Source organism: Mus caroli, chromosome 3 (genome assembly GCF_900094665.2).
Source record: "Mus caroli chromosome 3, CAROLI_EIJ_v1.1, whole genome shotgun sequence".
Lineage (NCBI taxonomy): Eukaryota > Metazoa > Chordata > Mammalia > Rodentia > Muridae > Mus > Mus caroli.
In genome coordinates, this window is record NC_034572.1 from 120,244,595 (window position 1) to 120,260,397 (window position 15,803).

At 40.8% G+C, this 15,803-nt stretch overlaps 1 protein-coding gene across 41 annotated transcripts in view; it reads right to left on the reverse strand.

The window, feature by feature from the left end:
- Ank2 (ankyrin 2) overlaps positions 1-15,803 on the reverse strand; it is a 583,460-nt gene that overhangs the window by 34,485 nt on the left and 533,172 nt on the right. For 17 of the 41 annotated variants that reach the window (XM_029474820.1, XM_029474818.1, XM_029474797.1 and 14 more), the window contains 8 exons: positions 11,033-11,056; positions 9,860-10,084; positions 8,305-8,403; positions 7,176-7,330; positions 4,145-4,356; positions 3,369-3,573; positions 1,734-1,830; positions 27-255 (listed from right to left, as the gene is read on the reverse strand). In XM_029474820.1, the coding sequence (XP_029330680.1) occupies positions 27-255; positions 1,734-1,830; positions 3,369-3,573; positions 4,145-4,356; positions 7,176-7,330; positions 8,305-8,403; positions 9,860-10,084; positions 11,033-11,056 (1,246 nt within the window). The remainder of the gene's footprint in view (positions 1-26; positions 256-1,733; positions 1,831-3,368; positions 3,574-4,144; positions 4,357-7,175; positions 7,331-8,304; positions 8,404-9,859; positions 10,085-11,032; positions 11,057-15,803) is intronic. The other 24 variants (XM_021159015.2, XM_021159016.2, XM_029474821.1 and 21 more) reach the window with 3 other exon arrangements.

Below are 15,803 nucleotides of genomic sequence, written 5' to 3' on the forward strand. Positions count from 1 at the left end.
GAAGCCACACAATACAACATTCCTACCTCCACATCCCTGCTCCTGGCCACCTCAGAGAAGTTTTCTTGTTGTTCAAGGGTCTTATCTACTTTGTCATCTGTCATACAGAAACACCGCAACCTGGCTTCAATGGGGTCATGTGACTTGGCAAATACTACAAATTTGGCCATATATGGTACACAGATTATTTCTCTATACACTTGTGATGCAAAGGCAACAGACTCCTGAATCTGTCGACAGTCTATCAGCCAGAACCTACAAAAGTAAAGAAAACCAGTTACCTAAAGTTTACAGTGTGCAACTTGAAAACAGACTGATTCCTTTGATATGATCAGTAATGTCATCAAATGTTTCTTGAAAAGGAAGGACATGGGGGAGGGAAATGATGAGAGGTGGCTGAGGAAAGGGAAACACACAGACATGGCAAGGAAGGCAACAGGACAGACAGGAGGTCGGGAGGTGTTAAGAAAAAGAGATGCACGACACATGTTTTAAGATTGACTCTGAATATGTTCCATGTACGATATACACTTACAAGAAGAAATCCTTAGGAAACATACCACCATGCATAGTAAAATATAACTGGTTCTTCTCTATAACCAGTCTCTTGACATACCTATTGACTGCTTTTGAACTCTTTGATAATAAAATAAATAACAAAACCAGAAAGTAAATAAATAAATACAAAAATAAAATAACTAATAACTCTTTGGTATGTAAAAGTTCTGTATCAGACACTGTGATGTAGATATTTATTTTCCTTGATTCCTCTCCTATTCATTTAACCTTCTGAAGGTTTCAACATCATTTTCTCATTGCTTCATTACCCAAGGGGTTAACCAGTCACTGAGATTAAATCAAACCAACTAGAAATTGGAAAGTTTTTATCTAAAGTCCATGTGAATGGGAACTAATATTAAATTTCAATTATGGCATGTAAAAGTGTGGAAGCCACATACGCCATTACAAGATGGCGCTGGCTACTGCTGGCCACCGCCCGTAAGTTCAGGTAAACAACCAATGTGTGCATGTGCATAAGGGTTTCGCGCCAAGTCACAGCCCATCCCGGGGAATGTAAATGAGGTACTGAAAGCACAACCAATCAGGTATAGACACGCCACTCCTAGGCCTATATAAGCAGTGCCAGCTCTGGGGCTTGGGGTCTTTCGCCTTCGCTATCAAGCTCTCCCAACAAACATGTGCAGAAGAATCCTGTTGTGGCGTCCTCCTTGCTGGCAAGTCAAGTGTCCACATAAAGGAAATAATTAGAAGATCCCTCCAGCCTCTTACAAATGTGTAGCATGCAAATGTGTTAGGGTATATAACACACTAACTCTTCAACCACTGAGCAAGATACACTGAACTGCATGTCTTGGTATTCTCTTAAAAGAGAAGCTCTTCATGCTGTTTTCTTGGTAACAGGAAATGTCTCATTCCTTGGGAACTGGAAACATCAGCTATGGTTGCCAAAGCTAACGCCAGAATCACAGAGCCAAAGCAGACAGACACTTATTTTCCATAGATTCTAATCTGACTGTCAGGACTTGGCGACTGTACCATTACTATTCATGTCAAAGGAAATGTAGACCTTACTTAAAATTAAATTTGATTAAAATTAAATCTCTTTGAAAGAATTAAGAAGCAATATCAAACAAAAAAAAAAAAGGAAAGATGATTTTGAGAAGAAAGAAAGAAGTACAGTGAGTGGGTTTTTCTGTGCTGCACACACATACCTGGCAGACACGTTGGTTGTAAAGGAAACACACTCATTGACAAATGTTAGTGGCGTTGTTCCTGTGATGTCTTCCCACTGGGCAGGCGTAGTTCCACCTGAAAGAGTGCGATTGTGGAGGATTATTGGGCAAAATTAGAGACACTGGATTGTAAATAAAGTCTCTGTGCTTCTGACTGTTCACCTGTATAGCCCTTCCATTCCACAAAAGGCCATGAGGAAAATAAAGTGAGGCAGGATACAGGTTAGTGATAGAGCTTTTGCTTAGTATGTGCACAACCTTGTGTTCAATCCTCAGTACAAAACCACACCAAACCTAAACAAAGCAACTTTTGGTGCTGAGGATATATAGCTCAAGAGTAACTACTTGCCTTGCTTAGCAAATAACATGCCCCAGATTTGATTGCCAGCACCACATACATACATGCATTAATTAATTAATGAAATTAAAATGAAAGAGTACAAACTATCATAAATCAAATGTCAAAAATCATAAGTCAAAACTACTTACTAAGAAATAACACTTAAAAAAAACCAGACACCACCTCAACTAACTAAATTTAAGGGAAAGTATTTGAATATCTGTGTATTAGGAATTCTATCCTTGGTCTCCTACATAGCCTTCTGGGAGAAAAAAAATCAATGGTTTTATCCAATGTTGGACCCTGCTGGCTACAAGATGTTCCCATTTAGTTCCTAAAAGCAGCTGGGCTACGTATGGGGGGAAACATCTGTTCACTTGGTTAGCTATGAGGCCTGGTCCACAGGAGGAAATTTAGGTATAGAACCCTAAACATGGCCAAAATTTATGGCTAGGGAAAACTATTATTGTGTTGCTAAATGGTCATATTGTCAAGCTGCCTTGTAAATATTTATGTTTCTATCTGTAGATGTGAGCCTTGGTCAGAGAAGCTCCTTAGAGATGTAGGTAGTGGTTAATGCAGAGATGCCTAGCTGCTCAAATGCTGAGAAAAAGCAATGGTTCCGTTGTTCCCCCGACAATAGGTGGGACATCTAGCATCCTGCCCTGCCTTGGGGCTCAGGGATCATTGTGGAAGAGAGAGGAAACAAAGAGCCACAGTACGAGGAAGAGTGCCACCGGTGAGAGGTTGCAGCTGCATATGGGCTGTCGGATGGGTCAACTCACAGGACTGGGTTGCCTGCACAAGATCATGCCAGGAAAATTCCTGCATAGACAGGGAGGAGCCGGTGGATGGCACCATACGACGCACATATGGGCAGCACTAACACCTCAGTGGGTTGAAAAGCAAAATTAAAAACATTTACTTTAAAAATGACTCCATATGTAAATATGTAATAGTTTGATATAGAAACATTGTTTGGTAAATAACTCATTTTTTTCACCTTCTGTTCACCTAGTTAATTTTAAAAATGCCATCCCTAAATTGATGTATTTAACCCCGCAGCTTTTTGATATAGAGCCTTTTCATAGTGTGCAGACAGTTCTTGAACTCAGAATCCTTCTGCCTCTGTCTTCCAAATCCTGAGATTACAGACATTCATCTATATTCTCAACTGCTACTGCTACCTATGGTAAACATAACTTAGTTTTTTTTTAACTATTATTAAGTATCTTCTTCTAGAATTTTCTATGATATAGTCACATATGCCTTACCTGTTATGCTGCACAGTAATCTTAAGGTTGGTGCGTCTCCCCCAAAACCATTCAGCATGACATCACTTGAAGCTTTGGGGACAGGAATAGTCATAGTAATCGGCTTGTGGAATTTTCTTCTCCTGGGTTCCAAAGTGACTATTGGGCTGAAGGTGGCTTTGTTGCCTAGGATCTTCTTCACCAACTCACTATGCATAGGTTGAGCCTTTCAAGAGAGGAAAACACATTAGCTATAGATTGTATTACACTTAATGTCAAATATCTATCATATCCAGACATTGCTTTTTTGTCTCACAAATGAGTTTGGTGGATTTCAAATGTGGCAGCTGTAAGATTAGTACTATTAAACTCTCTCTTCTCTCTTCTCTCTTCTCTCTCTCTCTCTCTCTCTCTCTCTCTCTCTCTCTCTCAATATATATATAATTATATATGTAGATATCATTTATTTATCTATCTATTGTGTGTTAGATGTGTGTGTGTGTGTGTGTGTGTGTGTGTGTGTGTGTGTGTATGCATGCATGCTACAGTATACACATATGCAAGTCAGAAGACAACCTGAGGAAGTTCTCATCTTCCATCATACAGGTTTCTGGAATCCAACTCAGGTAGTCAGACTTAGGAGCAAGCTCCTGCACTAGCTTAGTTATCTCATCCGTTAGCCTTTGTTCATTCAGGAAAGCTTTATTTTGGTGACATTTCAACTCCCATTTGAAAAGCTAATTATAAAAATGGTAATTAAACCCCCACAGGATCGTCTGCATCCTACATGGACATACCTGTAGGCCTACTCGAATGCGCTTGGTGAGTGCACCCTCTGGGAAGACAGCTTGCACCTGTGACACCACTGTGCTGCTCAGTACTCCACCCTCGGGGCCAATCAGGTTGCTGTCCTGTTTGATGCGAGACACCACCGCAAAGTACTGTGGGAAGTCACGAGTGATGATGCGGCAGATTCGTTTCTTTTCCAGGTCTTCTGGACTGTCCAGCACTGAGACAAGAAATGATCCATCTTCATAGAGCAAGTGACTCCTGAGAATGTTCTAGCAGACTCACAGGCATGGTTAATAGTGAGCAGGGAGGGCAGCAAACCCCTTTTTAGTTAAAGTTAAAGCATAAGGCTATCCTGACACTGAACAGATAAATATCAGGGATAGTTTATCAGCTGTCATCATTCTGCAGGTACACTGCGGGAAAACCAGGCCTTTCAAGAACACTAAAAGAAGTGCACTCTAGGCCAGAAGCATCCACTCAGTGCTGTCTGTCTCTGTAAGGGTGTTTGAGGGCAAACCTGCAGTGGGAATGAACATGTGCTATTCGTGGTTTGTGTGATGGTGAGGAAGATGTATCTGAACCCCTTTCCTTTGCAAACTTCAAAGTTAGCTCAAAGACCAGTTATTGTGGTTTAAAGAAATTATATGGTCGTTTGGGTTCTGGGGCAGTAGTTCAATAATAAACTCTACAGTGAATGGGTAAGGTTTCTCTTTATACATTCCGTCCTGTGGCATGGTTTGTGTCTGGGCTCAGGATCTGGGTTTCAATATTCCTCTGAAGCTAAAGACTTACCAAATACACCAAATACCTACAGTGACTTACCTAAGAACAGAGGGTGAGATAATAGATTCTATAAATTTAGTGTAGGTATTTAGGGCAATTCAGAAAATTTGATTTGAAATAGAGAAAATCTGTACTAAATGTATCAGTAAATTTAAAGAACTGTCGAAAGTTGCTTAGTCTTAGAAATTGTTTACAATTCACTATAAAATAGTAACTTGTCACTGACTGTTTAGCATGACTAGATATTAAACTGTGGCAGTCCTGGGATCTAATCACAGACAGTGGAAGTGTGACACACTGGCCAATACTATAGCAGAAACCTATAAAATAACATATTTCTAAAGGTGGATATATCAAACTGATTCTTTGGCTTTGAAATGAATTTCTTCTATGTGCCAATTATTATAAGAGTGGGTCTTCATCCAAGGGCCAGATGCTAATAATGTGCATGGTGGCATCAATGATGGGTGACCACTCAGAAGAAAATCTCCAAAACCATTATAATGCTAACAAATAAAGGGGCTTCAGGAAGTGGAAGGAGCTGAGTGTTGTCACCTTCACTGACCACTGACAAGAACTCTGGCCTTTCCACCCTGCTTTGAAGAAACTGACCTACACACTAGACAGTGTACTTTTCCATCTTCTAAGCCTGGCCTTTATTCTTACTCAACAGGATCAGAAGGAGATAAGGAAATTGCTGTGGGCAGGCTGCTCTTCACAGATAAACTTGACTTATGGCTGTGCTTTGCCTTCATGTGTCTAGCCCTGTACAAGCAAGGCACACCCCTGGCAACGAGGTAAGGGGCTTGCTCTGCTTTTGTAGTTACTTAAAGTGGCATGCACTGCGTATTAGGGATAGGACCTATCCTCTCTTCATTTTGGGGGGCCTGACGACTTAGGCACATATTTCAATTTGTTCCTCAATGGCTTGAAGAGATTTGGGATTAGAGAGATCAAAGTTCTCCTTTAAAAACAAACTTCCACAGGAAAATACGTACATGATGTATCTGCATGCAATCCAGTCTTCCCAAAGTCTCCATATGAATGACTGATTGAACTAAATGTTCCTATCTCTTTAATAATAGAAAGCTTAAAAGGAAATTACATTATTGTATAAGATATTAGTTATAGGTAGTGGAAGTTTCTCAACTGAATACCTTAGTACTTTTAAAGAGTTAGTTTATTAAACATCTAGTTTTTTAAACCTGGTATTTAAAATATCACAATGAGGCTCCAGTGAACCACTCTACCAACAACTCACTCATTGTACCCAATACTAACTATATAAGGATCTAGAAGATGCATCATACCCAGTACTCAACCATTCAATTTCTTCAGCCACAAATTGAAATATTTGTTTGGCTGGAGGGAGGGACTCAGTCTCAAGACCCACAAGTTGCATAGAGGAGAAGTGCTAGCCCTGATACTTGCTTCATGCCACTTCATGTAACCACAAAGCTGAACAAGCCCATCACCTCACTGCTAAGAGCACACCGAGTTTTGTGCCCGTTTGTTATGAAATAACATCTACTCTGCTGTTAGTTTAGATTCGACAAAGTTTTCATTAAAAGATAGAAGCATGTGGAGTATACTTCTTAAAATGAGGTGCTTAATACCTTAAAAGGTTTTACTTTCCTGAATTTAAACATAAACACCGTTAAGAAAATGGATTGAATTGTCCGTTCAATTTTGTTTCAGTTAGAACACAGCACACAATGTGCAGGAGTAAAATACCGCAAGAGGCACTCATGCGCACAAAGGAACACAGACAGCTAGATGATCTTAAAGCAGTGCCTTATCCTCATGCCTCTGCCTTAGATTTCTTCTGGACCCCTTGTATTGGCTATTTTTATGTCAACTTGACACAGCTGGAGTTATCACAGAGAAAGGAGCTTCAGTTGAGGAAATGCCTCCATGAGATCCAACTGTAAGGCATTTTCTCAATTAGTGATCAAGGGGGAAAGGCCCCTTGTGGGTGGGACCATNCCTGGGCTGGTAGTCTTGGGTTCTATTCTTTAAGAGTAGGCTGAGCAAGCCAGGGGAGGCAAACCAGTAAAGAACATCCCTCCATGGCCTCTGTATCAGCTCCTGCTCCCTGACCTGTCTGAGTTCCAGTCCTGACTTCCTTTGGTGATGAACAGCAGCATGGAAGTGTAAGCCGAATAAACCCTTTCCTCCCCAACTTGCTTCTTGGTCATGATGTTTGTGCAGGAATAGAAACCCTGACTAAGACACCCCTTAACCCGAAGGTACCTTCATCCATGCCATTAAGGATTTCGTTCAATTCATCCTCAGTGTAGTCACAGAAATGCTCTTTCCAGCTGTCCCCATTTTCACTGCGCAGGACCACCAGTTCCCTCTCCTTTCCTCGAAGAGCGGCGAAGTGAGGGATCTCCACGATCACGGGCCTGGCACAGCAATGCAGAACACTCAGTGTAGACAGGATAAGCAACCCCAAGACAAGCAAGTCAACACAGTCTGTTGCAAAGTGACCTGGAATTCTACTCACTCTAGGGGAAGGGACACAGTGGGACATCCTCCAGAGCCCAGTGACTACCAGATGGTGGGACAGTGACACTCTACCTCAGGGGCACTGCGCCTTAAGTACATGCTTCTACTTTAAGCCAAATGATATTTCCCTGTGGGTGCAGGTGGCATTCTGGAACGTCTCCTTTGATAAATGTAGGTGTAGCACATTTAACCAAAAGAAATGTACATGCATGTCTACGATGTGTGCCAATCTCCTAAAAACATGTTCTATGGGTGCAAAATGACGACATGACTTAAGAGGGACAATGGCTCATACACTACATAGTTCATTGTGTTGTAAATGAGATGTCAGAAAGGTAGACTACTTGTGCTAATGAGCCATGCACTTGTGGCTTTTGCTCATACTGTCTTCATTCAAGGAAACAATAGGCATGTACACACCCTGTGGCTCTAATGAGCAGCTCAGTCAATAGCCCAATAGTGTCCAATGCCTATTACATTAGGGATACAGAACATGCACTATTCTATGATATTTTAGGTCACATTCAACATAGACAGAGGCCTTCCATTCTTGAGTCCAGGTTGCTTTGAGACAGATTCCAAACTCATCATAACGACATCATAACTAGCACAGAGTACAACTAGGCAAATCTCATGCTTGAACGAAAATGAAGGTCACAGCACTTTAAGGGAGAAGATATAAAAACGTCACTCAAAAATAAAAGTCACATACCACAAGGGTCAGAAATGGTCCACTAAAGATAGACTATACAGAGTTTAAATCATAGAGAGGGACATGTCATGGGCACAATGACGAAAAGAGAAATCATATCGCAGAAGAAGGAGAAGAATGGGGGCCAGCAGCCATCAATTTGTTTTAAGTCGCTCCTACCCAAGGAATTTGGTTCCAGGAGGCCCCAGCTGAAGGATTCGGCTGACCAAACTTTCTCCCTCATTAAGTGGGGGAGGAGCCGTTGGCAGGTGAAGTTTACTGAGTACATCCAAAGCAGCAATGAAAGAAAGAACAGAAGTGAGCTTCAGGTACCGTGTCCACAGAACCCCAGCATCACAGGGTGAAGTTTGGTTTCACACTGCGTTTGGTTCTGCCCCCTCCATTGGTCACAAAGAGCAAGGAACCTGAGACCCAGAGTGTACAATGGAGGTGCTTCTGTGCCAGGGGAGCACATGGCTGTCAAGTCTGTTCCTACTGAGGTTCACTGCCAGGGCGCTAGCCAAAAATGGAGGGAAAAAAATTGTTCTTTGGGAAAGTCAAAACTGTTGGGAATACCATGAAAACTCTGGACAGCAGCAAGATGTTTTCATGGATATTCCTCAACAGATTTGAAAGCTGTCAAAAAGCCTACAACTACCTGAGCAGGAGGGAGTTAGGCTCTGTACTGAACATCCAAAGATTCCAACCATTGTGACATTTTTTTTCTCTGATGCAACCCAGAACTTCACAGGCTCCTTCCAAAGCTCTACCTGATAAGAGCTATGAGAGGTGGTTTCTACAAGGGGGAACTAGCAACGCATCCCCTTTCAGGTGTGAATGTAATTTGGAGCAACCCGTTAACAGTTTGCTCCAAATTACAGGCTTTAGAACATTTCCAGAGTTCTAAAGCAGGAAACTCTCCCCAATATGACATTGACAACAATCAGAAGGCATCCTAATTAGCAAGAAATTTCTCTCAGCCTTAAGTGCGAAAACTTAAAGACAGTTAATTTGTTTCAAGATGATTTGAAATGTGTCCCCCTCCAGAGCTTTGTTCTTTTGTCACCGTTTGGTGGTAGCTTTTCACCTCTTGACACACTGAGGTGCCACTTTGTATGACAGCATCCTTACAGAGAGACAGGAGAAAGAAGAAATGACAATGTCTGCTCAAAATTGCCAAAATGAGCATGGTGGAGGTTGGTCTTACATTTCCATTTTACACTGTGACTTAATAGCTCAAGGTAGCAATTTTGATTACAGAAAAAAAATCATTTAGACTGAATTCTAGATATTTCATGAGGGCAATGCCTTTTGCATTGAGTTGAAGGCTACTGTCCAAAGAGATGGGGGCAATTGGAATCATAACCAAACAATGCATTAAATTTCTGCTTCAAACAAAGCACGTTTGTTTCTTTATTCTTTGCCTCTTAGCCTCAGACAAGAAGCAGAAATACCTACCAATGCCTAAAATGCATCGTTGGGAGTCTGGCAGCTATTTCCACATCTAAGGAAAAGCACCAACAATGTGCCTGTTTAACTCACTGATGCCTGACCGTGCTCCCATGGAAGTGAAGTCAAGGATCAAGGCACTGTTTTCAATTTTTACAAAAAAGTCACAGGAGCCAATCTCTTTTCAAAACGGCTTGACATACCTTTGGTGTTCCATCCCATTGATCTCAGGTAGAGGGCACGAGCCCATCGGAGACTAAGTAGGAGGTTTATGGGAAACCCTTACCCAAGGAACTGAGCTCCCGAAGGTCCGACTTCAATCAGGCGGCTGGCCAGGCCTTCTCCTTCCACCATGGGCGGCATTGTTGCCAGTCGATGGCGTTTCACAAGGCGGCAGGTGACTCGAGTTGGGGCTGTGCATTTCCGAGGCGGGATAATGATCCTGAGTCCATTGTGTCTGCATCCTCGCATGGCACCACCACGGGCATCCACCATAAAACTGACTAGGAAACTAAAAAGTGAAATAAAATATTAGATCTGCTTCAAAGCAATTCAGGAGATAAACACACTCTGGGAGGTTAACTTTCTCTATACTGTTTATTTTCTCAGGAAAATTCTTTTTAATGTAAATTCCATGTGGAAAAGTATTTTTTAATGCTTATACTAATATCCTAATATCCATATTTATAAACTTTTATTTTTTTTTAATTTGTATATGATCTTCACATGCTATTGAAGAATACTACTGATTTTTGCTGGTAACTGGATGGGAATTGCTCAGAACACGGGCAAGCCTTCTGTCTTTTTATCTATCCTTAGTAATCCACATGTTCAGATAAGAAAGACCAAATTGTATATGTTTTAAGTGAACTCAACTTAATATTCCAACATTACATCTGTCTAGCTCATTTTTGTGTAATCTCAGAATTGAAAAGAACAACCTTAAAGGCCTTATCATAAGGTCAAATTCAGGCTGCCACTGTGTCCTGTCTGCAAGTCATTTTTCCCTGGATGTAGATTTTTCTGGTTGCAAGATGGAAAACACTGTTTTGAACAGAATCAACTAATTTTCTGGTTTAAAAATTGCATTTGCACTTTTAAGAGGTCTCTGTGCTAAACCATTCTAACTGAAATAGGGTGTGAATGGCTGAAACAAACAGAGTCTGTATCTGCAGGATACGTCCAGCACGGGCACCCTGTGCTCATGCTGATGGAGATGCTGGCACCCTGTGATTTCCCTCAATTAATAGTGAACTGGACTTGAAACTCATTTACGTTTGCAAAAGCATCTCTGTGATGACTGCTTCCTATATTGCTCATTGATCATGACAAAAAACATCAGTAATCTCAGCTGTTAAGTGAGGATCAAAACTCTGAATTTTCTTTGGGGGAGGGGTAGTTACAAAACTTGGAGCAGCTTAGCTGGAATGTTTGTTATTTCATTAGTCATGACACTCACCAAGGTCTCTTGAGCAGGCACCTCCTACAGGAGCAAAAAATTAAATAGCACAATAATCTAGTTGTCCATGTCCATGTTACACAAGGACGTGTATGTACACTATGTAGGCTCGTCCACAATCACTTCAGCGTGCTCCCACTTTCAATGCATTTGCGAAGTGTACATGAGAACAACATAATGAAAGCAACATATAGGTGTTTCACAGATCGACCGAGATACCGAGAACCGCACCAGGCCAGATCAACACACCTAGATATTGCTTCCACGACAACACTGAAAACATTTGAAAGGTATTCCATCAAAGTAAGTGGTGGGATAGAAACGCAACACATTGATGTTATTTTTTAAAGGAGAGTGAAATATCATAGCATCCTCTTTGCAGCAGAACACAGAATGCATTAGACACGCCATTGAACAGAAAACCTGTTGCTAGTAAGAGAAATGGGTGCGGGGAAGCCCAGAGTACCCTCTGAAGCACGGCATGCAGCATGAAATCACAGGAGCCACAGACCTCCCGCATGCAGGAGCCAGCCTAGGCCTACCATTCTCCCCTAGCTGCTAAGCTTTCAGGAGGGGTGAGAGCTGCTTTGCACAAGCAACAGTTCAGAGGACGAGAACTGTTGGTATTCTGGGTGGTAGCAAGACACACTGAGAAATAGCTTGCAGCTTTTCTTACTCTTAGTCTTTAATATGAATTCTTCAGTGTTTTTTTTCTGACTTTTAAATACACGAATTTGCTGGAAATCCTGGAAATGCTTCCAGATGGACATGCAGATTTTCCCTTTATTATTTTTATTTGAGTACATTTACACTGATTTTCATTTAAAGGTGAATGCCTTAAAATGCCACAGTTTCAACCAGCAGAGTATCTAACCTCACTGCAATATTTCTGACTCGTTGATAGTTAACATCAATACTTCCTTTGATTTTCCTTCCTCCTCAATTTTTCTGAGATAGGGTCTCAGGTAGTACAGGCTAGCCTTGACCTTTCTACATTTGTGAGCTTAACTTTGGACTCTTAATTTCTTGCCTTTGCTTCCAAAGTTCTGTGGTTATAAATGTATCATCACACCCAGCTAATTTTTTAAATCTCAATTACTCTGAGCAAGAAATCGAGGTGCTGAAACTAGAAGGGATTATTAGTACATGTCATGAACCCTCGTAGTAGCTAGGTGCTTTGAAGGAAGTTACAAGGTTTGTGCACTCATGTCCCAGGCCCTTATATTTCCATGGTATATTATTCCAGGGATGACCTCTTGTCTGCAGGATATCAATTCTCTACTCAAAGGAACATGTAGACTACTCTGGTGGTCTGTCTTCAAAACAGTGAATCTGCAGCCATGCCCTTGACATATTCTTTTACTTTCCCTAGTGTGGTGCCACAGAAGCCCTCTTTCTGTTTTACTTCCTCCCTGATTTCTGCTTCCATGATCCTTTTTTGTGATATCCCCGAAATGTCAGGAGCTGCGCCAAGAACTTCACATTTATAGCCAAGTTGTCACTCTCTGATTTCATCCTTGCTTGGGCCTGCTTGCTAATTTCCTTGGTCAATAAGGTATGACCGGTCAGCTCATCAAGGTGTCATCTAAGGGCTGTAACAACAGGGAACACAGTCTCAGCCCCCCAGTACTCAGTCCAGGATGGATACAGAACAGAGTAGGGAGTCAAGAATCATTTTTGAATAGATGAATAAATATAAGAATGAAGAGACAGGCTATGACAAATGGTGTGTCCTTACAAGGAACAGAGAGAGTAAGGCTAAAGTATGAGGTAAGTGAAATCTTAGGTGTCTGGCCTATTATTACAATCAGGAATCATTCAAATCTCTACGTTCAGATGCAGCAAAGCAGCAGGAAAGTACTATGTCTAATTTTAAAGAGTCTACCACACGCATTTCTGCTGAACTGAGAGATCTAATGTATTCCTTGGGTAGAAAATGGGAGACTGTGAAAACTAATAGTTTGAATCTCATATAATTATTTTTTAAAAAAATAATACAAGACTGTTTGAAGAAAGGCTGAAAAGGGAGAAGTTGAAATAACAGAACGTAAGGAAGGACTGACACAGCACATAGACACACCTTCAGGAATCATGCCTGTGTCATTAGTGATCCCGAAAAAGCCCTAATCAAATGCAAAGCAAAATGGAAAACTCAAGTGTGCAATGTGTATAATTCAGGGGAAAACAGCAGACAGCTGAGCAGGGTAAGCCTCTAGATTTTACCAAGTAAGAGAAGTAATGACATAGGCTACCAGACAATCACAAACTCCAGTGGGGATTTTTTCCTTAGAAACTAAGAGGAAAGAGAGAACAAAAAGTAAAATAGAAAGATGCCAAGAAGTAGAGAGGGCTGAAAAGACATGAACACTAACTATCAAGGAACAAAGGGTATTAAAGTTTAGCCCTGCTGTAAATGTTCTGGCCAAATTGGACTCATAATATAGTTATCAAATGACTAAGACAGGACTTTACTGTATACTCCCAAGGCCTCTCCTTAATGTAAGAAGAGGAGGAGAACAGAGACTGCACTACACAACCAGATGCAATTGAAGTCTACTGGTAAAGCCAGCACGCTATCTTGTCAATCCCACCACTTTCAAGCAGAAAACTGGGTAAGCATTTGAGAAATTTCATCAAAAATGGCAGAATACCAAAAGGCACCACTACCTGGATGGCTAAGGGAATTAGGAGCCAGTTACTCTGCAGTGTATGAAGCAGGAGCCAACAGTGCAGGAACTTTTTTTTTTTTACTGTGAGGACTGTGGGGTAAGGAGGGAGGATGAAAGGGGTGACTCATGAGATGGGTCTGGAGTGAGCCGAATGTATATGACTCAGAGCTATGGACTGAAAGCTCAGCTCTATAGTCTGGAGTGTGACATGGAAGCCTTCAACCTCTGGGAGCTGACCTGATCACAGCTATCGGGAACAGTAAGCCATGTGCAAGTAAAGAATACAGATTCAATAAATGGCTGCCCCCATCATCTTCTTCTTTTCTGCTTTTTTAAAAAAAAAATCTTTTAAATGTCATGATCATTAAAATATATATCATACATCACCTAAAACATTGGGAAAAAATTATTAAGAATGTTCAAGATACTCACATGTGTGCTAAGGAGTTTAATGTCGTCAATAGAATTTTGGTGACATTATTTACGTGTGAAGCCCAGGCCCAGACTTATCTCTATTTTGAGCTATTTTTGTAACCACAGTCAAGTAACTTAACAATTTTGTTAACCTTGTTTTCTTACCCATGAATTAAGGGAGTTAGGTGAATACATATCTGAACTTACTGCCTAATGCTACAAATTTGATGTAGTTCATGGCTGTCTAGATCAGACAGTCTACTTAAATGTTTGATTTTAGATGGCTCTGGGAGATTTCCTAACTGGAAAGCAAACGGTTATTACCCCTAGTCAATGGAGTCTTTGACCTATGGTTAAATAGATACTTTGCTGAAAACGTGTAGATGTATTTCATTAGACATTGACTTAGGACTACACAGGGAAAAAATAGCAAGGGACATTGTCTCTGATGCTTCTGACTTTTCAAATGACAGCAGTCATGCAAAGTAGAAACTCTGCAGTTTTCTAAATTGTGAGATACAACATTGTCACAATTTAAAAAGGAATAAAAGCAAATGCAATTCACTTTTATTAGACAGAGGACTGGACAATAAATATGCAATTTCATTAGCTAAACCAGTACATGCTTCAGAGGAGGCAGCAGAAAACAAGGATTTGGACTTTTAAGGACTGCACTGTCCACCCACAAAGTTACTGATAGTTCAAATTTCCATTTAATTCATCTAGGACCATGGGCTGGGAACAGGGAGGAGACTGCAGCATTCAGAGTTAGTCACTGGGTGAAAGACAAGAGAAAAGATGCATCAGGGTGCTTCAGTGAGGTCATGTACACAGCAGAGGCCCTGGCATTAATTCTGACTCAGTGGTACTATCTAAAACCACACCAGGAGCCTCCTTCTCCATAATCTCCTAGTCCCTTCCTAGTTCTCCAGATTCCACAAACTAAAAAGCTGATGGAGAAATGATGTTGACTAGTGTAGTTCAAATTTGTTTAAATCACTCAATAATTATTTACCAATCCCCATGTCCATGACCAGATACACATTTATGGTGTACTTGAGAAAAGATAAAAAGATTAACTGAACTTTTAGAATGAAAATATAAAATTGTCTTATTTATCGAGGGATAATCCATAGTATCATAACGGCTGGCCACAGAATAAAAATCCTTTAATCAGCAGCCCAAAAGGAACTTTAAAAATAACTTCATCTAAATAACATAGCATAATTGCTATATTTACAAGGTGGAGATGTCATTCCACAGCACAATTTCCAAAAATATCAAAAGGTTGGACTTAAAATAGAGCTAGCAAAAAAAAATTACCATTAATAAATAAGTCTTTGACTCACCTAGGATATGGCTAGATAAGGCAAAACAAAGAGGAAATGGTCTGAGCGCTACTAAAAATTGCAACCTTAAATAAAACTTTGTAATAGCTCTGCCAATTTGCCTCATCATGGGAACATAACATAAGCTTTCAGTTGGATGTAGCACTTTTCCTCACGAAAGCATATACGATGTGGAGGCCATGACCAAGACAGGAGTCCATTTTAATGTTGGCCCAGCTCACCTCATACCTGCTGACATTAAATACACCCGCTTTCCCTTTACTGGGAAGAGGAAAGTGAGCAATGGGCTCAATTTAGAGAACATAAACCCTTGCAAATATTTTGCTAGACATCATCAAC